At 45.1% G+C, this 27,492-nt stretch overlaps 1 protein-coding gene across 5 annotated transcripts in view; it reads right to left on the reverse strand.

The window, feature by feature from the left end:
• The window catches only part of ELMOD3 (ELMO domain containing 3), a 60,416-nt gene extending 38,119 nt beyond the window's left edge, over nt 1–22,297 (reverse strand). The window contains exons 1-4 of one of the 5 annotated variants that reach the window (XM_033949999.1): nt 22,221–22,297; nt 16,903–17,451; nt 16,629–16,777; nt 735–812 (exon numbers count right to left, since the gene is read on the reverse strand). In XM_033949999.1, coding sequence (XP_033805890.1) covers nt 735–812; nt 16,629–16,649 — 99 coding nt within the window. In that variant the 5' untranslated portion in view covers nt 16,650–16,777; nt 16,903–17,451; nt 22,221–22,297. Of the gene's footprint in view, nt 1–734; nt 813–16,628; nt 16,778–16,902; nt 17,452–20,806; nt 21,185–21,271; nt 21,470–22,220 lie in introns of those variants that run through there. The other 4 variants (XM_033950001.1, XM_033950002.1, XM_033949998.1 and 1 more) reach the window with 4 other exon arrangements.
• Between the last annotated feature and the right edge of the window lie 5,195 nt (nt 22,298–27,492).

Raw genomic sequence — 27,492 nt, forward strand, 5'->3', positions numbered from 1 at the left:
TTAATGGATAAATATAAAAAAAAACACCCTCTAATGCTCAGAATTACATACACTTTGTAAAAAGACCTCAGTGTCCAATAGGGGCTCTAAAAAGCTACCCACATAGACAAGCTGGTTTCAAACTCACTTTGAAACCAGCAGACACATCCTCGGTCAAAAAACTCCAAGATAAGTGAAATTCAAATGCTTAAAGTCACAATCCTTAAATATCTTTCAAAATGTCACAATCTTTTCAATTTCAAAAAATCACAGTCTTTTCAATATAATCACTTATCTGAAAGGATTGTGTGGAAGTATGCTGGCGGTGATGATTGAGTAGCTGCTATGCTCTGAGCTTATTCTCCACGGAGCGGGTTTCTCCTGCTTTCAAGTCTCAGTACTACGTTCAAGACTATTGAGAAGACAACATTTTTCAGATAAGTGATTATATTGAAAAGACTGTGATTTTTTGAAATTGAAAAGATTGTGACATTTTGAAAGATATTTAAGGATTGTGACTTTAAGCATTTGAATTTCACTTATCTTGGAGTTTTTTGACCGAGGATGTGTCTGCTGGTTTCAAAGTGAGTTTATGTGGGTAGCTTTTTAGAGCCCCTATTGGACACTGAGGTCTTTTCTCCTTTTTACAAAGTGTATGTAGTTCTGAGCATTAGAGGGTGTGTTTTTTTGATATTGATCTTTTGGACATCCTTTCTTGTTTATTTACATTTTTGTACATTAATGGATATACATACCGGTACAGATTTGAAAGCAGGAAGGAAGCTTTTGTAGTCTTCAGTTTGGTGGGAGTCTTTCACACACTTATCCATATCCTAAAGGAGAAAGGCATATCAGAATCTGTAGTACTACTTGCAGGCCATACAACATCACTGCCCAATTTTCTCCCTACCAAAAGGTTCTTGATATATCACCTTTCTATGGTACTACCAAAGTGCTTTACATATTACACATGAGCTCCTACTAACAGAGTTTTATGGAATGACTACAATATGATTGGTCAGCAACCTGCATCATGCAGAACCCCTCCACTACAAGGGTTTCAAGAACAGGAAAAATAACTGCCACCCTCGAGTGTCTCTCTAAACTTCAAGATGAGGGAAGCCAGATCAAGTCAGAGGAAACTATGTCCATTTGAATTCATAAAGCACAGTGGATTACATCTAAGTGTGTCTGTGTATATCTATATCTATATTTATATCTATATGTATACACAAACTCAAAATAGGAAGAGTGGAGGAAAAATTATACACAATTATATTCAAAATAACTCTCCACTGATTAATGGACCAGACGCCAGGATATTAATGCAAATAAAAGAAAAAGCCTTAGCCATTGGTGAGTCATAAGACCCTACCTCCTCAACATCATTGGCATAATTTGCAGTGGGTTGGAAAAATAGGAATGTGCAAGTACGCCTCTGTAAGATCTAGAGAGGCAAGAAACTCTCCTGGGGCCACTGCTGTAATGACCAAATGCACGGTCTCCATTTGGAAGCGGGGAATCTTGAGATGCACATTCACATGCTCAAGATCCAGACTAGGCCTCCAATCTTCTGTGTCTTTCTTTGGCACGATAAAGTATATGGAGTATCTGCCTGAACCTGAGAGGTCAGGCAGTACTGGTTCTATAACTTAAATATCCAGCAAGCGCTGAACGGTGGTTTAAACTCTGAGCGCTTTGTCCATTCGACCTGAAGGAGAGTCCACGAACCAATCTTGCAAAGGTTGAGCAAATGGTAGCTTGTAGCCCGAACAAATAATGTCCAAGACTTATCTGAAGATTAGCATCCCTCGGCTTGGTGCCATTGTGCCTCTTCAGCAGGAGGTGCAGAACTGGAGGTGGAAGGCTGGGAATGCCTGTAACCATTATACCATCATTGGTAGCCCTGTGAAAATCTCTCCAATGTGGCATTTGCATACAGTTGGAATCGCTGTGAGCCACAAAATTAGAATGACCAGAACCCCAAGAGGATCTGGGTCTGCTATCAGGCAGAGTCTTAGGGCGATGGTCCATCGTAAAATCCATTAGGTCGTCCAGACTTTTGCCAAACAATAACTGCTCCTGAAAAGGCAGTCTAACCAAAGAAGCCTTGGAAGTGGAATCACCAGCCTACTGTCTGAACCAAAGCATTCTGTGGGCAGAGAAGGAGTACCCTGACACCTTTGCCAAACTTGCAAAAGGTCATACAATGTAATCATGTAATCTGTCCTTGCCAAAGAAAAGTTGAGAAGGGGGAACCACTGCCTCAATCTCCAGTGTGCACGACAAAAACGTCGCCTCAGCAGCTTTAATGCCTAAAGCAGCTACGTCAAAGAGTTTCCTGAAGACTACAGCCACACGGCGGTCCTGCATATCTTCTAATACTATACCCCCTACACTGGGGAAAGAGATGCATTTAGCCACCTGTGCCACCAAAGAATCCACCCTGGACTGATCCAAAAGTTGCTGACACTCCTGTGCCAGGATACCAGCATGACATAGCTCTAGCAATTTTCAGAGCACCCTCCAGAGAGTCAAAATGCTCCGAGACCATATTAGGGTGCCAGGCAAAGATAGCAGACTGCAAGTACACACCACAAAGCCAGGAGGAAAAAGTGGATGGATCCGGCTGAGTGACCAAAATGACCTTCTGCAAAGACTTAGAAATAAGGTCCGGCAAAGCTGCAGACTCAAATAAGCGTAGGATCAAGAGAGCATTTCCAGGCTCCAAAAACCCCAGAGGGATTCACAGATTCAGCACAGTCCCTGACATCCTGCAAATAAGTGGTCAGCAGTCATCCGCATCAGGATCCCCCAGAACAGGGTCAGGCAGCACAAGCACAGTGGCAGGGTGAATCAAGGACGTGTCTGACGCCACTGAGAGCTGTGTATTGGTATTTTTTTACTGAAATGAAAATCTATCAATACAAATTATATTTTTTTTAAAAAAGAGGACACGTGACCTCCGTGGGTGACCCCCCTCTCTCTCCTGCTGTTTCTGTCTCTCCCTTCCCATCCAGCACTACCCAACTCCTCCAGCACTCTCTCCTTTCCATAATGCTTCACCAGTCTTCCCCCTCTTCATGCTGTTTCTCCAGCCCCGCTCCCTCCTGCTGAGAGGTGGTTTCTGAGGCAGGCCAGTGGCAGCAGGCTCACTTCATTGCTGCTGCCAGCTGCCCAAAGATTAAATGATAGCAGCTGGGCCCGGGGAGGAGGTAGGTGGGGGAGTAAGTAGAGCCAGTTAAACCCAGACAGATCCTCTAATTTAAAAAAAAAACGTCCGGCCACCCAGACAGTCCTCTAAAAAGAGGACATGACCTGGTTTTACTGGACATTTGGTAATCCTCTCCATGCCTCCCAGTAGCCCGGCCTCAGCCCTTCCCTTCCCCATCTCTCCATCCTTCTCTTTAGCCCAGCCTCAGACCTTCTCTATTCTCCATCCTTCTCTTTAGCCCAGCCTCAGGCCTTTTCTATTTCCCCATTCCTCCCTGTAGCTCGGCCTCAGCTCTTCCCTATCTCCCCATCCCTCCCTGAAGCCTGGCCTCATTCTCCATCTCCCCATCCCTCCCTGTATCCCAACCTCAACTCTTCTGTTCCCTACAACCCCAATCTGTCGCTGTAGGTTGGCATCAGCTCTTCTCTACTCCTCATCTGTCCCTGTAGGCTGGTATCAGCTGTTCCTTTCCCTGTCCTTTATTCCACCCTGTAGGCTGGCATCAACCCTGCTCTTCCAAATCCCTCAGCCCCACCCAGCACACCAACATTAAGTATAAAGCTTTTTTGGTTTAACCTGGGCTGGGCAGGGCAGACTCGCTCTTCCCCTCCACCAAACATGAAACTTAAAAAAAACATTTTTTACCTAGGAAGCGCTTCTCTGCAGGGGTCTACTGTAGTGGCTGATGAGTCCCTGATTGGTTGTGAAGAGAAAGCCATGGAGGGGAGAGTAGGCTGGAGCTATGAATGAGGAGCACTCCCAACAACAGAAGCATGAAGGCTCCAAGTCACCAGCACTGTTTCTGCCTTATCCTCAGCCTCCTGACCCTGGGATGAGAAGGAAGCAGGATGGGGGATGGCAGCTGAATCTCAAGCTTCCTTCTGACCAAGCATGTTCTAAAGCTGGACCATTGGCATCAAGCACCTTACCTCAGTAGGAGGAAATGCCACCACCTCCTGCAGCAGCAGGGAAGCTGAGGCAGAAGCCTGTAGGAATGCCACACAGGAAACACACACACGCAGTCTTAGAGTCAGGATGGAGGCACTCCCTAATGGATGGTCTCTCACCCTTTTATTGAGAATCTTAGCTCCATTAATTACTTAGCTAATGCTCTACAAAGGTTATAATTTCATAATGCATTTACAGTGAGGATTAGATCAAGGTAACTCATTGTTTACATATTTCATGTGCTTCTCAAAGCTACTATCTCACGTGACATATGAATACATAATAACAGTTACAATAAAGTGATTCCCAGTGTGTACATTTCTGATATGTCTCAAATCTTACTATAACCGTAAATCTTACTGTAGCATGTGACAGTCCAAAGGTTATAATGCATGCTCCTTAAGCTCTCTTGATTAGCCTTAAATCAGGGCCTGCTCAAGCAAAGTCTGATTGTTGCCCATATAAGGGATGCTTAAACAAGATAAGAGATAAGGTAAGGGTAAACCTGTGTCAGGTTAATATGTGGCAAGAGAGTCTTGGTCTTGTGACAAAAGGGGAGGGGGGACTGCTTCAGCATTCTGTCTCAAGGTGCTAGCATTTTCCTTGCTAATGTCGAAGTGGCAGGGACTAAGAAAAGATTCAAACTTCCTTCACAAGGCCTCAGATCCAAACACAAGGCCTAGATCCTTACACAGGGCCTAGCTCCGTACACAGGGCCTAGTTCAGTGTGCTGGTCTGGCCTGGTTCAGAACTGCCTGTGTGCTGACCTTGCCTGTGTTCTGATGCCCTGGATCAGAACTTATCAGATCTCCATCCCTACAGAAGCCTCCGAAGCCTGACTCCAGGCCCAAACAGCAGTACACAAAAAAGCACAGTTACTTACCGTAACAGGTGTTATCCAGGGACAGCAGGCATATATTCTCACATGTGGGTGACGTCATCTACGGAGCCCCGGCGCGGACAGCTTTTCAAGCAAACTTGATTGAAGTTTCAAGTTTGCACACTGCACCACGCATGTGCATGCCTTCTCGCCCACTAGAGGGCGCATCCCACCTCGTGGTCCTCAGTTCCATAACTAGCAAGGAAGCCATCCCCGGGGAGGCGGGCGGGTTGTGAGAATATATGCCTGCTGTCCCTGGATAACACCTGTTACGGTAAGTAACTGTGCTTTATCCCAGGACAAGCAGGCATGATATTCTCACATGTGGGTGACCTCCAAGCTAACCAAAAAAGGGCAGGTGGGAGGATGGCAATTTAGGAAAACAGATTTTGCAAAACTGACTGGCCAAACCGGCCGTCACTCCTGGATAAAGTGTCCAGGCAGTAATGAGAGGTGAATGTATGAACCGAAGACCAAGTGGCAGCCTTACATATGTCCTCCATCGGAGTGGATCGGAGGAAGGCTATCGAAGCTGCCATCGCCCGGACCTTGTGCCCCGTGACTCGACCCGGGGGAGGAAGGCCAGCCTGAGCGTAGCAAAAGGAAATGCAAGCGGCCAACCAGTTAGACAGAGTGCGCTTGGAAACTGGATGCCCTAATCGATTGGGATCGAAGGACAAAAACAATTGAGGAACCTTCCGATGAGACCTGGTGCGTTGAAGATAATATGCCAACGCCCTCTTACAGTCAAGCGTGTGAAGCGCCGTCTCGCCAGGATGGGAGTGGGGCTTCGGGAAGAACACAGGAAGGACAATGGACTGATTGAGGTGGAAGTCAGAAACAACTTTAGGTAAAAACTTAGGATGGGTGCGGAGAACCACCTTGTCGTGATGAAAGACAGTGAAAGGAGGGTCCGCAACCAAGGCTTGCAACTCCCCAATCCGCCTGGCGGAGGTGAGGGCAATTAGAAACACCGCCTTCCAAGTCAGAAATTTCAAGAGGGACTTGTTGAGTGGCTCAAACGGGGGTTTCATCAGTTGAGCCAGAACCACATTCAAATTCCACACGACAGACGGAGGCTTAAGAGGGGGACAAACCCTGAGTAACCCTTTCATGAAGCGTGTCACCAAGGGATGGAGTGACAGAGGGCGTCCCTCCAGAGGTTGGTGGAAAGCAGAAATCGCACTGAGATGAACCCGCACCGAAGTGGTTTTCAAGCCGGAGCGCGACAAATGAAACAAATATTCTAAAACCGAGGATACCGGAACTGATACCGGATCCAGGTGAAAAGACGAGCACCAGGTGGAAAACCTGGTCCATTTCTGCGCATAGCAAAGCCTCGTCGAGATCTTGCGGGAGGCTTCCAACACCTCCTTCACCGATTGAGACAGGTCCGGAGGAGTCAGGGAACAAGAAACCAGGCTGTCAGGTGCAATGACTGCAGATTGGGATGTAACATGGATCCTTGACTCTGAGACAGCAGAGAAGGAGAGACAGGCAGGGGGAGAGGCTCCCTGGCACTGAGCTGGAGCAGCAGGGAGAACCAGTGCTGACGCGGCCACCGAGGTGCTATGAGAATCATCGTGGCCGTGGACGATTTTAGGTGTACCAACGTTCGCATGATCAGGGGGAACGGAGGGAATGCATACAGGAACCTCCCTTCCCAGTCGAGTAGGAAGGCATCCGCTTCCAGACGGTCCTGCGAGTACATCCGAGAACAATATAGTGGTAGTTTGTGTGTCTCCGGAGAGGCAAACAGATCCACCTGTGGCGTTCCCCAGCGAGCGAAAACCTCGCGTAGAACTGCTGAGTGTAGAGTCCACTCGTGCGGTTGCAGAAGTCGACTCAGTTTGTCCGCCAGGCAATTCCGTTCTCCTTGGATGTAGACCGCCCGGAGGAAGATGTTCCGGGAGGCCGCCCACTCCCAGAGGCGAAGAGCTTCGGAGCAGAGGGGCCATGACCCCGTTCCTCCCTGCTTGTTCACATAATACATTGCCACCTGATTGTCCGTGCGGACGAGGACCACCTGGTCCTGCAATATGTGAACGAAGGCTCGAAGTGCTAGGAAGATGGCTCGCAGCTCTAGCACGTTGATATGACACTGACGGTCTTCTGTCGACCACAGGCCCTGCGTGCGAAGACCGTCGAGATGGGCTCCCCACGCGTACTCCGAGGAGTCCGTGGTCAGGACCTTGCGAGAAGGCGGGGTGCGAAACAATAGCCCCATGGACAGATTTGAAGAGTCTGTCCACCAACGCAGCGATTTCCGCAAGGGCGGAGTTACCGAAATGAGGCGAGACACCGGGTCGCACTCCTGACGCCACTGGGACGCGAGGGTCCACTGAGGGATCCTCAGATGTAGCCTCGCAAACGGCGTGACATGTACCGTCGAGGCCATATGGCCCAGCAGCATCATCATGCGCTTGGCCGACACCCTCGATAGTTGGGAGACCTGGCGGCTCATCCGTACCAAGGTTTCCAACCGCTGGGTCGGCAGGTAGGAGCGTAGGCGCACCGTGTCCAGCACCGCACCTATGAATTGAAGAGACTGCGACGGCCTCAACTGAGACTTTGGAAAGTTTATCTCGAACCCGAGAGTTTGCAGGAAGGCAATAGACTGTCGGGTCGCTGAGATAACCCCCTCCCTGGTCGGGGCTTTGATGAGCCAATCGTCCAGGTAAGGGAACACATGGAGTCCACGTGACCTGAGGGCTGCTGCAACCACCACCATGCACTTCGTGAATACTCGTGGGGACGCGGCCAGGCCGAAGGGCAGTACCCTGTACTGGAGGTGGAGGTCCCCCACCTGGAATCGTAAGAATCTTCGACAGGCGGGGTGCACCGGAACATGGGTGTATGCTTCCTTCAGGTCGAGGGAGCACATCCAGTCCCCTTCCCCCAAGAGGGGGTACAAAACCGGGAGAGATAGCATTCGAAACTTCTCCCGGGCCAGGAATTTGTTGAGCTTCCTGAGGTCCAGTATGGGGCGCAGGTCCCCGGTCTTTTTTGGGACCAAAAAGTAGCGGGAGTAAAACCCCGTACCCCACTGGTCCTTGGGGACCGGCTCGACCGCCCGAAGCTTCAAGAGGGCTTTGGCTTCGGTTATAAGGGTCGGTAGCTGCGAACGGTTGCAGGGGACTAAACTTGGGGGACTGTCCGGCGGCGAGGACACAAAGTTGAGCGAGTAGCCCTCGGAGACGATCCGGAGCACCCAAGCGTCTGAGGTAATCCCGGTCCATGCCTCCCGGAAGGACCGAAGACGGCCCCCGATAGGAAGGGGTTCCTGAGAAAGTGCGGAGGGGAACCCGCCCCGTCCGCTCAGCCCGTCAAAAGGAAGGCGCGGGCTTAGAAGGGCCCTGCGCCTGGGCTTGGGTTTGTCCCCCTCTGCCTCGCTGAGACGGACGTCTCGGAGGCGGTCTCGAGAAAGCCGGAGTCGACTTCTGAGGGTATCGGCGCGGCGGAGGCCGAAAGGGTTTCTGCGGCGGGGGTCTAGGTTTGGGGCGGACCAGGGATGCTAGAGAGCGCTCCTGTTCCGACAAGCGTTTGGTCGCCGCATCCAATGACTCGTCGAATAACTCGGACCCCACACAGGGCAAGTCTGCCAGGCGTTCCTGCAGGTTTGGGTCCATGTCGAGGGTGCGAAGCCAGGCCAAGCGGCGCATGGCCACCGCGAGGGCCGACACCCTCGAAACCAGCTCAAAGGCGTCGTACACTGCGTGGAATAGGTACAACCGCAATTGAGACAGGTTGGACATAAACTTATCGAATCCTGCTCTTTGGGAGTCCGGTAACGAGTTTCGATATTGAGGAAGGTCCTTCACCATACCACGCAAATAGGAGGAAAAGGTGAAGGCGTAATTTAGAACCCTGGTGGCCATCAGGGAATTTGAATAGAGGCGACGGCCAAACTTGTCCAGGGTCCGCCCCTCCCTGCCTGGTGGAACCGCCGCAGAAACCCGTGAGGGCTGTGATTTTTTAAGAGCAGACTCCACCAGAAGAGACTGGTGTGAGAGCTGCGCCTTATCGAACCCTTTAGGGGGAATCGTCCTATACTTCGATTCCATTTTTGAAGGCACAGACGTGACTGTAAGAGGGTTTGACAAGTTATTCAGCCAGGTTTGCAGAAGGACACTGTTGAGAGGGAGTCTAGGCACCTCCCTAGGAAGAGTGGGGAGGTCCTGTTCCTCCAAAAATTCTTTGGAATACCGAGAGCCTATCATCAGGTCAATCCCCAGGGCTTGGGCCATGTCCTGAACGAAGGATGAAAATGAGGACGGCCTAGCCTGGGGAGACGGGGTTCTCGACCGCCCCACCGAGGAGAGGGGGGAGGCCTCATGGGAATAATGAGGATCCCTAACCGATCCCGAATCCCAGGATCCCCTCTCGAGGGCCCTCGAGGGGGAAGGGGAAGTTATCCTCCTCGCAGAGCCCTTGGGTGAGGACCCAGGGGTTCGTGGGACACTCTCCCGTTTCCTCGGCGAGGCGGCCCGGGAAGATTTCCCATGAGGTGAGCGGAGGAGCCTCGGGTTGTCGAGGCGCAACTCCGACACCTGCAGCGCCTCGCCCCCGAACGACGAGGAGCGGTCGCGCCGAGGCGAGCCTCGGGGTCGCTTAGACTTCCTCGATCGACGCCCCGTCCGAGGTCGCGTCGAGGGCGAGGCGTGTCTGGAAGACCCGGAGGAAGAGGAGGAAAGACGGCGCACTCTGCGCAACTTTTCCTTGGGCCTTACACTTCGCTCAGGGGGTTCCCCCGAGGTCGAGGTCCGGGGCGGGGCCGAGGCCGAGGTGAACGGGGCCACCGTACCCGAGACCGAGGTCGCCGAGGTCGGGGCTCCCGAGGGAGCCGAGGCCGGGGCCTCCGAGACCGAAGGCGCCCCGGCCGAGGTCGAGGCCACCGGGACCGCAGCACGCTGCAACACTTCCAGGGCTCCCGACAGCTCCGATGAGATCAGAGCTCGGAGGAGATCCTGGAAGGCCGGAATCCCCACGAAGGTGGGGAGTTCCGAGTCCGGGGCACACTCCCTGGAGGGCGACCTCGGTCTCGAGTATTCCCTCGGGGTGTGCGGAGTCGAGGTCCGATGCGGGGCCGGGGTCGACCCACCCGCCTTGGCCTGACTCGAGGATGGCTTCTTTGCTGAAGGGGATAGAACAGAGGACTTACCCGAAGCTTGCTTCACTGACGACGCCTTCGAGGAAGAGGGCCGAGGCGAGGCCGAGGCCCCCAAGGACGCCGAGGCCGAGGTCAAGGCCGGGGCCGAAGCCGAGGCCGACGTCGAGGCCTTAGGTGCGTCGACGGCGAACAATTCGGCCATTCTTGCCTTACGGCGACGGAGGGCCCTGTTTTGGAAGGTAGCACAGCGATCACACGAGTCTGTCGGATGTTCGGGCCCAAGACAGACAATGCACCACCGGTGAGGGTCGGTGATGGAAAGCAACCTTTCACACTGGCTGCACTTTTTGAATCCCGTAACAGGACGGGACATCCACGAAGGAAAAGAAGAAGGCCGGGAACGTACCGACGTCCCGCGGCCACGGATTCCGGGAGTCCCCGGAGTCCGAGGAAAAACGAAAGACTTTTTTTTTTTTTTTTTTGAAAAGAACCGAAAAGAAAAACAGCACCGCGAACTAATTCGAAGGGAAAACAAACTAAACGCGGCAGCTAGAAGGCAAAAACACTGGAGCTCAGATCCACAGGGCTTTCTTGCTCCGCGGAAAAATTTGAACTGAGGACCACGAGGTGGGATGCGCCCTCTAGTGGGCGAGAAGGCATGCACATGCGTGGTGCAGTGTGCAAACTTGAAACTTCAATCAAGTTTGCTTGAAAAGCTGTCCGCGCCGGGGCTCCGTAGATGACGTCACCCACATGTGAGAATATCATGCCTGCTTGTCCTGGGATAATGACTGTTTGCTTGCTGGAGCTGCATGTAGCTGAATACGAACCCCAGCAGCACTGTGGCTGTGCACGGTGACATCTCATTGATTCTCAGATGAAGACTGGGTGGGACTGAGCCCAGACCACCCATAACTATGCCCTCAAGCATATCAGTGATGTCAAGGCCTTCCGGGGATTCGCTAAGTCCACCATAAGCCCTGATGGCACTACTCCTGAATTTGATTGGTTGAGCAGTCAGAAATTGCTGCCTGCTCAACCAATCAAATTAAGAGTAATGCTGTCAGGGCCTTCAAGGAACTCAGTGAATCCCCGCTATAGACCATGCCTTTTTTGTTTACGTTTTACTTAATGCAGTTTGATTTGTTGAGCAGGCAATCTGCTCAACCAATCAAACTGTGTCAATCAAAACGTTTTAAAAAAAAAAAAAAAAAGGTATGGATCTATGTTTGAATATTCAAAGAATCCCCTGAAGGCCCTGAGCGCATGCCACTGCATATACCTCTATTTTCATTATTGGCTCCTTTATACACACAGATAGGCTGCTGATAAAAACCACAAGGCCCATTCAGAGCATCATTTCCTATTCCTGTTGAAGTACTACAGACCCTACCTGTTCATTGTCCTGTACCACAGCCATGCCATTAAATAAGGTATTTTTTGGAAAGAGGCCAATAAATTCAAACTTATATGAATTATCCAAATTTGAATAATTTAGCAAAAGGTGCAGCAGAAAAAGTCTATAAAATGAATCCCATCCTGCAGTAAAGAAATGGGTTTCCAGTCCCAAAGATACCAATATAATAACTGCAAAGGAACTCTCTGCCTCCGTCTAGCATTTAATTTGCTCATTGGACCTTTTCTCCTTTCATCACTCTATGTTGCCTAGGCAGCAACAGAACAAACAGCAGTCACCCAGTCTCAAGAGAGTCAATTAACTATAGCAGTAATGATTCAGGCACTCGGACTCCTGTAACCCCTTGAGAATCTTAGCATAGCCTTCTCTCACAATTCTGTTCTCAATCAGCAGAATCTCTCTGCAGGGTCATGCAGGCTGCAAGGATGCTCAAAACTTGATTAACTAGATACCTTGCATAGAGGGTTCCAGTCTCAGCTTCCAAGCAAGGACTAGGGGCTTCTAAAGTAGGGGACCAGAAAACTTTAAAAATTTGTACTAGTAGGGTGAACTTAAGGTCCTTGCATACACAAATTCCAGGGTACAAATTTCTAGTGTCCTAGTAAAAACTCGTATAGACACACATACACATATATATATTTTAAACAGATACACACAAATAGCAAATGCTAGAATAACTGCACACACTGGAGAGGTCAACTAGTCCTTAACATAAGAATAGCCTTACTGGGTCAGACCAATGGTCCATCAAGACCAGTTGCCCATTCTAACGGTGGCCAATCCAGGTCACTAGTACCTGGCCAAAACCCAAGGAGTAGCAATATTCCATGCTACCAATACAGGGCAAGCAGTGGCTTCCCCCATGTCTTTCTCAATAACAGACTAAGGACTTTTCCTTCAGGAAAGTGCCCAAACCTTTCTTAAAACCAGCTACGCTATCTGCTCTTACCACAACCTCTGGCAATGCATTCCAGAGCTTAACTATTCTCTGAGTGAAAAAAAAATTTCCTCCCATTGGTTTTAAAAGTATGTCCCTGTAACTTCATCGAGTGTCCCTTAGGCTTTGCAATTTTTGACGGAGTGAAAAAATCGATCCATTTGTACCCGTTCTATTTCACTCATGATTTTCTATACTTCAATCATATCTCCCCTCAGCCATCTCTTTTCCAAGCTGAAGAGCCCTAACCTTTTTAGTCTTTCCTCATATGAGAGGAGTTACATCCCCTTTATCATCTTGGTAGCTCTTCTTTGAACCTTTTTTTTCTTAAGATAAGGAGATCAGACTGAACGCAATACTCCAGATGAGGTTGCACCATAAAGCAATAAAGGGGCATTATAACATTCTTAGTCTTGTCAACCATCCCTTTTTTAATAATTCCTAGCATCTTGTTCGTTTGTTTTTTGTCTGCTGCCGCACATTGTGCGGAAGGATTCATCATATTTTCTACGATGACACCCAGATCCTTTTCTTGGGCTCTAACTCCCAAGGTGGACCCTAGCATCCGGTAACTGTGATTGGGGTTAGTCTTCCCAATGTGCATCACTTTGCATTTGTCCACATTAAATTTCATCTGTCACTTGGATGCCCAGTTCTGGGATTGGCAAACAGCTCCGTCAAGTTAGGCTGAAAATGCAGAAACTTCAGTTGGAAACTGTGGATCTTATGAGACTAAATTGAAACAACATGTGTTCGAGTTTGGAAAGAAATCCGGGACTATGTTGGCTAGGTATATTAGAGGGTGGAGACAACATCATAGTCAACAAGTGTATTGTTAGTCCAATAAAAAGGGTATCACCTTATTTTCTATTGGTAATGTAATAATTGGAATTTGCCAGTTTTTTATATTTTCATCTGCTCTCTTTATATTTTGCACAACAATGGGTGGCACGCATCACTGCTTCTCGTTCCCAGATTGTTGCATTATCTGCAGAGTCAGGCTTTTTGGAGGTTAGATTTAATTTTTGATGTGCATATTTTTATTTTTAGTTTCCGATTACTTATTCTGTACTTGGTAAGAGTCTGTCTGTGTTTTGCATCTGTAAAAGAGATGTGGTTCTCTGTTAGCATTAAATATCTGTGTAGATCAATCCATGCTAATCAGGCTTGTTTAGTTTTCCAGTAGGTGCATTGATGCTCTAATGCCCACTGCCTTTAACCCCCCACCCTCTTTTATCAAGTTGCACTGCTGAGCAGTGTGAGATAAATGCCAAGCAGCCCACAGGAATAGAATGGGTGACTCAGCATTTAGATTGCATTACTCAGCAGTGCAGCTTGGAAAAAAAAAAAAGGGGGGGGGGTAGGTTTAGCTAGGTAGGCCCTTGTTGAGCGACTCCTGGAAGTTAGAACTGCTGTGGTATGGTAGAATTGCTTTATAGAGTCTGAGTGACACTTGTAGAATTTTTTTTAATATTCCTGGGACTGGATTTTCGATTCAGATTTAGATCACAATTTTCCAGTTGTAGCTGAATGTGAATTACATTTAGGTACAGTAAATATTTTCCTGTCTGGAGGGCTCTGAAGAAGTGGCAGTGGGTTTGAACCCTGGCTTCCCTGGTTTTCAGACCACTGCTCTAAGCAATAGATATAGCTAAAAAAAATAAAACATATTCCAAATATGTTTGGTAACTCAACAACAAACTAAAGGCTAGCAGATCTGAAGCCTGATGCCTTCAGATCAGCTAGCCAAAAAATTGATAGATTTAACCACAGGATTTCTGTTACAGTGCTGCTAAATATAGTTCTATTTAATATACTGTATTGCTTTGGTGCATTATTGTGTTGCTATATAATTCCTGGAGTCTGCATATTACCATCAGTAACAGAGGTACTGGGGGGAGGTGGTAGACAGCTGACGCAACTGCACTACAGCCACACAATTCCTTTCCGCAGCATAGGTTTTGCCCCGAACCCAAGGATCTAAATTTTTTATGTTCTACTTAGCCCTGCCCTATACTCCACCCAACACCACCCACTTTAGCTTTCCCAAACAGCCATCACCAACCGCCTATGGATGCTAGGTGCTAAGAAAGAAATAACCAGCAGAACAGATGAGGTAATAATGCCCCTGTAGCGAGGCTCAACTTGGAATACTGTATTCATGTTCTCTCCAGGACCTTTTGAATGGGCATGTCACTGGCTGATTTTACAGACTACCCAGTTAACTTCATAGAAAATTTTAATAATACTCTGCAATACTCCATGCCTCCTGGCTGGCAACAATTTCAGAGGAGAACATTGCTTCATCTTGTTAAGGGAGAAATTCTAGAAATGGTGCCTAAGTTAATTAAAACCGAATAATTGACCCAAAGATTCCACAGAGCACAAAAGTCCAAGAGAAACCAAAGAAACACTGTGGAGAAATGATGTTCCTGAAATCGACTTTATTAAAAATGCATAAATATGTAGCAATCCACATAAACATCTTAAGGACCTAGTCCGCTGGGAGCACTGGGCCCAACACGGTCCTTGTTTCGACAAACGAGTCTTCCTCAGGGGTCCCTGCTAGTCCTAGGGTGAAAGATACGTGGAAAGGCTAAACAATCCAAAGGTATGTGAATCGAGGCAAGACTCCTTCCGGGCTACCACGTATCTTTCACCCTAGGACTAGCAGGGACCCCTGAGGAAGACTCGTTTGTCGAAACACAGACCGTGTTGGGCCCAGTGCTCCCAGCGGACTAGGTCCTTAAGATGCTTATGTGGATTGCTACATATTTATGCATTTTTAATAAAGTCGATTTCAGGAACATCATTTATCCACAGTGTTTCTTTGGTTTCTCTTGGTCTAAGTTAATTAGCAAACACCATTTAAAACAGCAAATAACGCAACATTAAAGTGCCTACTGGCACCTAAATAATACACACCAGAATTGCGCTTATGTAGGCGCTTTAGGCCATTAATGCCACTATGAACGTGCCTAACTCTGGAAGTGGCATTAGGCTGCCTAAAGCACCTACCTAGGCGCGATTCATGATAAAGATAGGCACCGGAAATATAGGCCAGGAAAACCCTGGCCAACATTTCCGGTACCTATCTTTCATGGAGGTGTGATTCTCTATAGGGCGCTGTCACGTGACTTGACACAAGATCGGCAGGCACTTTTTAGGCGGCCATCGATATCAGCGCCCTATAGTGAATCTAGGTCTAAGTAGTTCCGAGGAAGCCAACCATAATAGTATGGAGCTTGTGCCAGAAGATGTAAGGGAAAGACCTGAATATATGTATGCCTAGAGGAGAGCAGAGGGAGAGAGGAGATGCTTAAATACTTGAGAGATATTAAAAATAAAACAAATCTTTTTCAAAGATGAGGAAGATGCAGGACTAGAGAACATGAAATGAATCTGCAGGAAGTAAATTTAAAAGCAATAACAGGAAGTAAAATTTTACAGAAAAGATGGTGGATGCCTGGCATGCTCTCTCAGAAGATGTGGTTTTAGAATTCAAAAAGGCATGGGATAAACACAGAGGTCCCTATACAGCAAGAGGATGGAATAAAAAAGGAAAACTTAACGACTTCACAAAATGCATAGAGGGGTAGATATAATCCTAAACAGAGCAACCTGCACATTCTGCATGGAGAGGCATGTCCAACTCTAGCCATGATGATAGGCCAGGGGTAGGCAATTCCGGTCCTCGAGAGCCGGAGCCAGGTCAGGTTTTCAGGATATACACAATAAATATGCATGAGATAGATTTGCATCTCAAGGAGGCAGTGCATGCAAATCCATCTCATACATATTCATGATAGAGATCTGAAAACCTGACCTGGCTCCGGCTCTCGAGGACCGGAATTGCCTACCCTTATGCTAGGCAGACTAGCTGAACCATGCTGCTCTTTACATTCTACTGTGCACTGTACTGTAACTGAAAAGGTGGGCGAGCACACATTCACATTGGGGTTTTTTCATAACCAAGTTACATTCCACCATGTCCCTTAGAGGGGCTGTCTGTACGATTACTAATATCAGTACAGTACAATTCCTTGACTCTTGTTAACCGCTTAGAACTGAAAGGTATAGCGGTATATAAGTGGACTGTTATGTTATGTTATCATGAAAACATTCCACTCCTTCACAGCTTACCAGTAAGTCCTTTCTTGACATACAGCACACCTTCAAGGTCTCTTGTCAAATCACAAGCACGGTTTCATACAAACTGTTCAGAAACATTTATAGGAGGGTTAAAAGGAGTTGTGATATCCCAACTATTTGAAACCAGCAACCATGAAAACCTAGAGCACATACACGAAACATAAAAGACAGAAGCATTAAAATGTCCCTAGTTAAACCAACTAAAATAGTCTGACAGTATTAAAACATTCAGTGCTATATATTAAGTTGCATGATTATCTCCTACCTCTTCTTTTCCATTGAAACTCTGGCATGTATATCCCTCCATGTCACAGCAATTGACTTTCTGGTAATTACAGTTCAGTGATAAAGTCTCCCAAACTTCTCACTATGTGAATATCATGAAGTTTCAGCAAAAAGTCAGACAGGCCACAGCCCAGGAGCAAAGCAACCTGCCGCTTGAAGAGGAGGCAACTTCATTCTCCTCAAATTGGTCAGTACACTCACTTCACAGTCCAAGTGACTTGTTTGTGCCTGTTTCTAGCATCTCTGCTTTGAGTTTACATTGATAATTTCAAGTAAGTATGGATGAGGTATAAGCGTCGCCATCTCCCTCCTATGCTCCCTCAAGGAGATGCAAGAAAATGGTTTTCTTTGATGGAAGGACCCTGCCCTTAGGTATAAAATGTCTCAAGTTCCCCCTCTCACAAAGTGAAATATCATTCAATGTGCAATTGACTGTTGAGTCTCCTCTGAATCAGATGGCTCAGCTTCTCAAGAGTTTCCAACCAGAGGTTCAAAGTAGACTAGTTTCCCTTAAGATGCTTCTTATGATCTGCAGAAACAAAAGCCAGTTGTATACAATTAGCCATGAAAAATATTACATTACATTAGTGATTTCTATTCCACCATTACCTTGCGGGTCAAGGCGGATTGCATTACAGTTTACAGTATTACATATGAGGTATTAGGTCTTTTGGAGATACATAAGTAGTGTGGAAATTTACTAAGATGATAAGGATCAGAGAGTATTGCAGGTGGTGCTTGGGTCAAGTCTGGTTGTGTTAGTTTAGTTTTATGTATTTTTTGAATAGTAGGGTTTTTGTTTCTTTTTTGAAGGTTTTGAAGTCTGTGTCTGTGATTAGTAGGTTGGAGAGTTGGTGGTCCAGTTTTGCAGCTCTAGTGGCTAGGAGGTTGTCATACAGTTTCTTTCATTTGACATTTTTTATTCCTGAATGCTTCTCTATTATATTCATCTTGATATGTTTGTCCTGGCTCTTATTTGACAAAGTTAATTCAGTAGTGTTGTGGACCAATGTAAGCCTAGAACAGTGTCTATTTTGTAGACTTTGGTATTTATACACTGTAAGGGCTGTGGGAGTATGGGTGGGGAGGTGGTATGGTTAGGAAAAATTATGAGGATGACTTTCTGCGCTGCATAGGATATACTGTTAGCTCCTTTCCAGGAGTGTTGGCCTATTTGCAATAATTTTCTGTCTGGTTTGTTCTATAAATTGGGTGTGTGTAAATATTGGAGAGGATACGACAAGCTGTTTTTTTTGCCTTGTTTATTTCCATTTTCTGCGCCACTTACAGCCTCTTTTACAAAGGCGCGCTAGCGGCTGCCGCGCAGCATCAGTCCCGAAGCCCTTTAAATCGCTATGGGCTTCGGGGACGTTAGCACAGCGCAGCCACTAGCACGCCTTTGTAAAAGAGGCCATTAGTAATCTCATTTTTGGGCACATTACTACCAAAGGACTAGTCACTGCTCATATGTCTTGTGATTTCATGGCTTATCTCTTCTTTCATTGATTTATGAACATGTAATCTTTTGCTGTGATTGAGGTCTTTCTCTAAAAAATATGTTGAAAAAAATATAAGCGTCCAAATATATAATCTTAAAAAAAATCCAGAAAGGATGTATACAGTCACAAGTGACCCATAAAATAAAAACCAAATAATGTATAAAATACAAAAGACCCAACATGGGCCGTGTTTTGGCAAAATAAAAATGCCTTTCTCAGGGGTTTTATGGGGTCTTTGGCTGTTTTAAATATAAAAACATAAAAGTCACAATGGAGGCTTGTCTGCTGTGCTGTTTGTTTGTAGCCTCTTAACTACTTGGATTTTTTTGTGATTTGTTTTTATATTTAAGACAGCCAAGGACCCTATAAAACCCCTGAAAAGGCATTCTTATTTTGCCAAAATATAGCCCATGTTAGGTCATTTGTATTTTATACATTATTTGTTTTTTATCTTGTGCATCACTTGTGACTGTATATACCCTTTTTGGATTATTTTTAAGATTATTGTTTTTCAGTTATTTGGATGCTAATTAAACTACAAACTGTCTTTTAAAAATATTTTTTTTTTAATACTCTTGTGACCCCCTGACCATGCCACCTATCCCTGCCCCCTTCCCCAGGCCACAACAACCACCCACCCCTGGAAGTTTTATTAGGATTTGATATACCACTTATCAAGGTTATCTAAGTGGTTTTTTACAATCAGGTACTCAAGCATTTTCCCTATCTGTCCCGGTGGGCTCACAATCTATCTAACGTTCCCCAATATCCAGGTAGGTCCCCTGGGCCTACTTTTGGTCTATAAAAACACAATATCATAATTTACCATCATTGTGATGGTATATCTAAAGTCTAAACTGAATACAGCACAATAAAGAAGTAGATTCATCAAACATAAAAAATAATCCCTGCATATATTCCCTTCTATAGTTACAATGACATGATTCTAAGTCATCTCTTTATGCAATTGTCTTTACAGTAACATGTATAATTTGCTGCAAGACCCAGAGCTTTCAAACCAAACAACAATCATAAGCTATTCTTGCATGCTAGAGGGACTACCACATGAGATCTTACTATAAATTAGGACTGGATATAGGAAAGAAAGATCAGCAAGAAACATAGAAAGTTCATCAATACAAGCGGAAGGGGGAGGTGGAGAGTGACAAATCAGGGCAATGACCAGAGTAGAGGCACTGAAAGTAAGGCGAAGAACCCAAGCACAAAAATAGGAGGGGGCAACAGAGGGGGAGGAGCAAAGGAGTTGGAGTAAAGTAATGGATATTGAGGTCTTGATAAATTCCCTTGCTGTCTCAGCAGCTATTCTGAGTGAGGCAGGGACTTTCTTTGACTTCTGTAGCAGTCCATTCAACAGCACTGCAGACTACAAACTGATAAAGTCACCACAAAGAAACAATTATCTTGGGATTTTCTAATTCAGATAGCACCTAGCACAAATAGGTACTGTTAGGAAAGTGACAAAAACATACACTACCACAGGCTTTCTGCATCCTTTAATTGAACACACAACAGAGCCCTTGCCAGTGCTCACAGCCAGGGATGGTGCAAGAGTATTGGATGTCCTATGCAAACCTTCAGCCTCGGCAATTATTAGAAACATCAGGTCTTCTAAAGTCTAGGGTGGATGATTAATGGAGGTATTATTTCTTTCCTCTGGCTCTCCTCCCTGTGATGACTGCTTCTATGTTCTTCCCCAACACCCACCTTCCCCCATACTTCTGTCTTCTTTCCTGCCTCAAGCAGCAACTGACCTTACAATCCACCTTCTACCCAAATCTCATAAGTATATAAGAATAGCCTTACTGGATCAGACCAATGGTTCATCTAGCCCAGTATCCCATCTTCATGGTGGCCAATCCAGGTCACAAGTACCTAGACAAAACTCAAATAGAAGCAACATTCCATACTACCGATACAGGGCATGAAGTGGCTTCCCCCATGTCCAAACCTTTTTTAAAACCAGCTATGTTAACCGTCTTGAAGTTATGGTGCTGGGCTAGTGTGAGGCATTTTCAAAGCCTTCAGCACTTGTAGATCCTCAGGGCCCTGCACTGATCCAGAACATAACCTCAAGATCAGGTAAAAAGACAGATCTGGTTGTCGGAGGAGATGGAGGGTGGAAGAAAGAAATGCCATGAGAAAGAATGGGGGGGATTTTGGTTTGGTTTTAAACCAAATATTATGATGTTTTGGGGTCCTTGAAACAGGGGATAAGTGATTATTGAAAGTGGGCAATTATTAGACAGAATACAATATTTTTAAATTGGGGGAGGGTGAAGATGTAGGTGTATCAGTCACATACAAATAATGAAGGCAATTTCTAAGACAAATTTACCCACATAAACGGGTTGTTTAAAAACTGACCATTCTTCCTGCAGGTAAAAGTGGATAATAACGGGTTGTGAGGGTTTGGTTTTTTTTTCGTGCGTGGCTGTCAGGCTCTATTACTTTGCTTTGCCTACAGCTGCTGTTCACTGCCCTAGGCAACTGTCTACTCATGCCTTATGGCTAGTTCAGTCGTACACCCAACATCCCAGAGCAAAGACATAGCACATGGAACTGCAAAACCCCAGGTGGTCATCAGGTGCATTCTCATGAGACTTTGACAGTCAAAAACATGCTACTAAAAATGCAAAAACTTATGTTTTCAGTTCTCTCATGCTTCTCTTCCCCAGCCGAGTCTCTCTCTCTTCATGCAGAAAAAACAGAAGTGTGAGCTTTTGAAAAAAGAGCAGCAACATACAATAAAGCATAAGCAAACCCTAAGCACCACTGTTATAGTTCCCGCCCTCTTCCTGGGAGCGGTGTGTATTTCGCAAAAAGACCAACCTTGCACTTTCCAACGTCTGCTTTTTTTTTCTTTTTTTTTTAATGTCTAACATCATATACCAGCCTTCGTTACTTTGCCTTGTGCAGAAGAGACAAGTATATCCTGACACTTTGTTCTCTAGACTCCAAACTCCACCTCTGAGGGGGCAGTTATCACGTTGACAACCGAGAGCGAGCGACACCTAAGTGAGGGTTGGAACGCATTGGAGCACCAGACTGAGGCTTGAAATACTCTGAAAGGGAAATTGCGGCATTAAGATTGCCTGGAATAAAAGAAGAGAGGCTATTGGAACACCAGGATGAGGCTTGGAATAGAGACATTATTGGAACACCAGACTGAGGCGTGACATCACAGAACACCAGACTGAGGCTTGGATAGTATCAAAGCGAGTGATGTATTAGAATGCCTCTGTCGAAAACAAAGTCAATCTTTAAAATGTTGTAGGAAAAGGATCCGAGAAACCCAACTGATATTATGATACTTTGATGACAGTACTTAACGCAGGCAATTAATATGTGTATCATGATAGAGCTGGCGGTAATTGTTGACTCGCTTGCACTTCTCCCATCCCATCTCAGCTCTCCATCTGCTGTGCGATCAAAACTTGGGTGCGGTTCAAGTGTATACAGTTCAGTTTATGTGATATGCCACAAACATAAAACCAAATACTTGCTGCCAGCGGATTGAGAGCAACTGTAAAGCATCCTGGGGAACCGGGAGGGGGGAGGGAGAGAAAAGCAGTAGAGATGCCAAACCGATGGGGGAGGGGGAGGAACAAATGCTAGAAGACTTTAGCGAGTGTGACTTGGCATATCTGCATACACTGCAAGAAAGTAGGCCAAAAACCCACAACCCCAAAAAATATTTTCATACCACTACCCACAAATACCAGGAAAGGAGAATATGAAGTGAGTGCTTCTGCACATGAGCCACAACACAAGTCATCACCTATAAACTGCTGCTGGTTCTGGTTCTGTTGTCATACTCTTGCACAAGCTCCTTGCAGGCATCTCTGGTGAAAGGAGCAGATTTTGTGCAGTGAGGGGGGTGGAAGAGGAGGAACTAGAATAAAGCAGGCAAATGGGAAAGCTCAAGAGGGCTATGAGCTGACTACCATATTGGCTATCAGACATGTCAAGAGTAGCTCAACCAAAGCTGGAGATTTACCAGTTATGCAGGAGACCAAGGCCCAAATGCACTAGTCAACAATAATCTAATCTTTGCTAAACCACTTTTAACTGGTTTAGCTGACCCAATGCACAAAACAGCTCTCTGCATGGTTGGTTTTGTGTACAATCGTTCATTGTCCTATCCGGCCATGCAAATAAGGTCATTAATATTGAAATGCCATGTAAACTAGCAGAATGATTGATGTTCTAACATGGCTGCGCAATGCACAAAAAAAAGTGATCGCTTTTAGTGATCAAAAAAAAAAGCAACTGATCAAGACCAGTTGCTTACCTATCCTACCCATAATTACATAGAAACATAGAAGATGACGGCAGAAAAGGGCTATAGCCCATCAAGTCTGCCAACTCTGCTTACCCACCCCCTGTCTATGCCCTAATGACCCAATTTCCTTATCTTGACCCTCGTAGGGATCCCACATGGGTATCCCATTTATTCTTAAAGTCTGGCACGCTGTCTGCCTCGATCACCTGCACTGGAAGCTTGTTCCAATGATCAACCACTCTCTCTGTGAAGAAATACTTTCTGGTGTCGCCATGAAATTTTCCACCCCTGAGTTTGAGCGGGTGCCCTCTTGTGGCCGAGGGTCCCTTGAGAAAGAAAATATCATCTTCCACTTCAACACGTCCCGTGAGGTACTTAAATGTTTCGATCATGTCTCCCCTCTCCCTACGTTCCTCAAGAGTGTAGAGCTGCAATTTGTTCAGTCTCTCTTCGTACGAGAGACCCTTGAGCCCCGAGATCATCCTGGTGGCCGTCCGTTGAACCGATTCAATTCTGCGCACATCTTTACTGTAATGTGGCCTCCAGAATTCTGCCCTAAAATTAATATATGTATTTATAACATACCATACCTTTTATTTAAATGTACCTGATTGTAAAACCTTGATAGGTGGTATATAAAATCCTTGATTTTATATACCCTTAGATAACCTTGATAGGTGGTATATAAAATCCTAATAAACTTGAAACCGTATAACATACGCACAATATCTGCACCATTAAAAAAAACCTGTGAGCCAACCCCCCCCCCCCTCCTCCATATGCCCTTTCTGGGGGTTAGCATCTCCTTTCTCCTGTCTTACCCCAGGGCCAGTTGAGAACAGTTCCTGGGGAGTACAGTTCTTGATACCAGTGGGTGACTCGATGATGCACTTTTGCATCTTCAGAATTGTTTTCAAGTTATTAAAACCTGGTTGTATCAGAATCAATTACAGTTAAATGTTGGTAAAACTGAAGTTCTATTTGTGGGTCGTGAAAAAAATCTGGAGAGGTTTCCGCCCGATATAATGCTAGATAAGACAGTTGTTCCTGTTCTACATCAATGTAAATATTTGGGTGTCTTGTTAAACTTTTTTATCATTTAAGACACACATTAAGTTTGTAGTATCTCAGCTTTTTTTAGGCTTCATTTGTTACGGAGACTGATTGTAACCTCTTCGCTGACTTTGACTGTAACCTCTTCGCTGATTGTCCAGCGCTTCTTGCTGTAACTTCTATGGCTTTGGCGGTATATAAGAATAAAATTATTATTTATTATTATTATCTTACAATGGATAATTTTTATAGTGATTACTATGCTGCTGACTCCAGTGTTTGAACCTTTGTTTATCCAAATATGTGATACACGCATTACAAATTGCACAAAATGCTGCTGCCCTAATTATCGTAAAATCCTCTAAATAAGAACATGCGAGGTCATTTGCTAACTTACCTCCGTGCGCATACATTGGCAGCACTGTACAAACAACTTGGCAAGATTTCATAACCTTGGTATATCATTATCTCACAGCTGTGTTCGTGTCGACATGTGGCGGTATCTTGCTGAGTGACGTTTATTATTGTTGCATGTTTGTGTGTGCAGTTGCAAGAATGTCAGAACTTGAATTAGAGCAACGAACATACATTAAAAACTTGGCAAGAGTGGAAGTGAAATCAGGGACATGTTAGTCCACGTTTATGGGGATAATACCATGAAGAAAACAGCAGTGTATAAATGGATTAAATGTTTTTCTGATGGGAAAGAAAGCATAACTGATGTAGAAAGGTCAGGGCAGCCAATAACGAGCAGAACTGATAAAAACATTGAAAGGAAGACATTTTGATGGTAATACAATGACTGCTCTGATGGGCATTCAAGAAAAAGAGTTCCAAAATTGCTTTGAAGGGTGGACTAAACATTAGAGTTGGTGCATAGCTTCCCAAGGGGAGTACTTCAAAGGTGACCATAATGATATTCAGCATAAGGTGCTTTTTCTAGAATGAGTTTGTAAACTTGTCAGATCTCGTATAACACCTATTTTGTGTAGTTTGCACTGGTTATCCATTGCCTCGTATGTTGTGTTCAAGACACTGTTTGATCTTCAAAGTATTGAATAAGAGTCCGGTTGCTTTGCTGTTTTATCATTATCAGCCACAGAGTGTTCTAATAATCAGATGCAACTTGAAGTTCCGTCATTGCATCTGGTAAGTTCATGAAAAATTTGTCAATCTATGGTGTCAGTACAAGGACCAGTATCTAATCTAATCTTCTATTTATGCATCACACATACCTATGCAGGCTCAATTATGGAACTTGTTACCTATTAAAATTAAGTAGGCCTCTAATGTGTTACAATTTGTGAAAAGTGTAAAAACAGTGTTGTCTGAGAGAAAATATATGTAAGCTTTTTTTGTCAATATCAAACAGGTTTCTCTAAATTTATTATATTTCTGTTAAAAGGGTATGGGGCTCATAATCGAAAGAGAAAAACGTCCAAAAACCGGCCTAAGTCGGCACTTGGACGAACATGTCTCAAAAACGTCCAAGTGCCGATAATAAAACCGGGTTTTGGATGTATTTCTAAATGACCTAGGCCTTCATAGTGCCGCTCAACGTCCAAAGCTAAACGGGGCGTTTCAGGAGGTGTGTCGAGGGCGGGACGTGGGCCGGCTTACACTTAGTCGTACAGCATGTATAACCCAAAGTTTAACAACAGAGCCTAGACGGAACTTGGAAGTTGTGACTTAGACCATGTAAAGCATGGTCTAAATCACAAAATTCCACCTAAACTCACCAGATAACACAGAAAACACATAACACAGACCCCCACACACTACCCCAGTGATCACCAACCCCCATAAAAATTTTATTCACAACTTTAAATTTCAGCCTCCAGACCTTCATCACCTGGCCGCCTGGCATAGGAAAGCCTAGTCGTCCAGCCCAGAGGCAGCTTAAGTCAACTTGGGGGTGGATTAGGGACCCATAGAGAGGACCCATGCCCATAAGCCCCTGTAATCACTGCATTGATACATAAACATGTGCACTGCCCTATACACCCCCTAAACCCTTTTGTACTGGCATATAAGTGGCTCCTGCAGCCATAAGGGCTATAGGGGTGGTAGATAAGTGGGTCTAGGGGATTCTGGAGGTGGTTTGGGGGCTCACCATAACCTCTAAGGGAGCTGTAGGGAGGAGAAGCCATGGCACCCTTTTTGTGAAGTTCACAACAGTGCCCTGTAAGGTACCCCACTATTTAGGTGGCATGTCTGGGTGTGCAGTCCATCACTTTGCAGACCCCTCCCACGTCCAACAGGTTGGACAAAAATGTGGTATAAAGATGGACGATTTAGCGGCTTGGACGATCAGATCGGCAGGACGTATAATTAGATGATTTTCAAAAGTCAAAAAAAGTTGGACATATCTTTCGAAAATGTGTCTTAGGCTCTTTTTAACTTTGGATGACTTGCGAGATGGACGTAAACGGACTTAGACGTCCCTTTCGATTATGCCCCTCCACATGTATTAGCAACTGAATGAGAATTTTATAGAAATTTTATCTTATATGTTTGTTGGAATTTTATTATGTGTGTTTTTATGTAATCCAAAGAATTGTGGGATGCTGTGGGCTATCCATCTTTAAATAAATAAAAACCTAATGGTTTAAACAGCCACATTGAATGGAAAGGTTTTTTTAAAAAATAAAATACTTGTGTATAATGTGTTTTAAGTTTTTGCGTTTCCAGTTCAACAGCATGATGATGTTATGAGAAGCGGATTTTTAAAATACTGCCACCATCTTTTTATTTCACATGACACTGAAGAAAGCTGGCAATGGGGTGTCTGTATCATATATTGATAGTGTGTTTAAAAGTTTATTAAAACATTGCTGAAGCTTTTTCACTTAAAAACAAAAACTTTTTTGATATCTTTTAAAGTGCATCGAAACTACAGTTGACAATTTGAATAACAAAAATTGAAAAAGAGAACTTTTGTCACAAAAACTAACTCCTGATGAAACTTGAGAAGTGAAACGTTCAAGCCTCCGTCAGGATTCTGTTAAGTATTTCATTCTTGAAAAAAAAAATTATATATTTTTTTGCATAAGCAGTTTCAGTTGTGAGTTAAAGTGACCGATGAGAAGAAATATTACCCCAGTAAAGACACGATTGAAATCTGTGTCTGGGTGTTTGAGGTACACTGCTCACATTAAATAGGAAGTTGTTGATATCTAAATAATTTGTGTTTGTGAATGATTTGCTCATTTTTTTGGACTGGCATTGAATCTCTGCCATCAGCGCTGACCATGGGAGTTATCGGGGCTGCTTCCCGGTGGCTGAATATCGGACCCAATGTTATAGCATCCTCTATTGATTATAATATAAACACAGGTGCACATGATTACCAAAGCAAATGATGACTTTTTCACATAACTATACATTTAGGGCTGAAAACGCTCATATCTTTCTGCAGTGATATTACATTATGGAGGTGGTATAGAGGAATTGTTGTGGTATGGCTGGGCAGACTGGATAGGCCACATGGTCTTAATCTGCCTTAATTTTTCTATGTTACAGATTAGCTGTGCTGGAGATTCAGAGCAAAACCAGAAGGAAATTTGAAAAAAAAAAAAAAAGGATTAGAGCCGTTTTATTACAAAGCCTACTTTTTATTACAAACAATACATTTAGATACAGACCATAGAACTTCATGATTGCTCCTTTCTGAACAGAGGCCATTTCAGACAGAGATCTAAAATACTTATTTCCT

The sequence above is a fragment of the Geotrypetes seraphini genome, chromosome 6 (genome assembly GCF_902459505.1).
Source record: "Geotrypetes seraphini chromosome 6, aGeoSer1.1, whole genome shotgun sequence".
Taxonomy (NCBI): domain Eukaryota; kingdom Metazoa; phylum Chordata; class Amphibia; order Gymnophiona; family Dermophiidae; genus Geotrypetes; species Geotrypetes seraphini.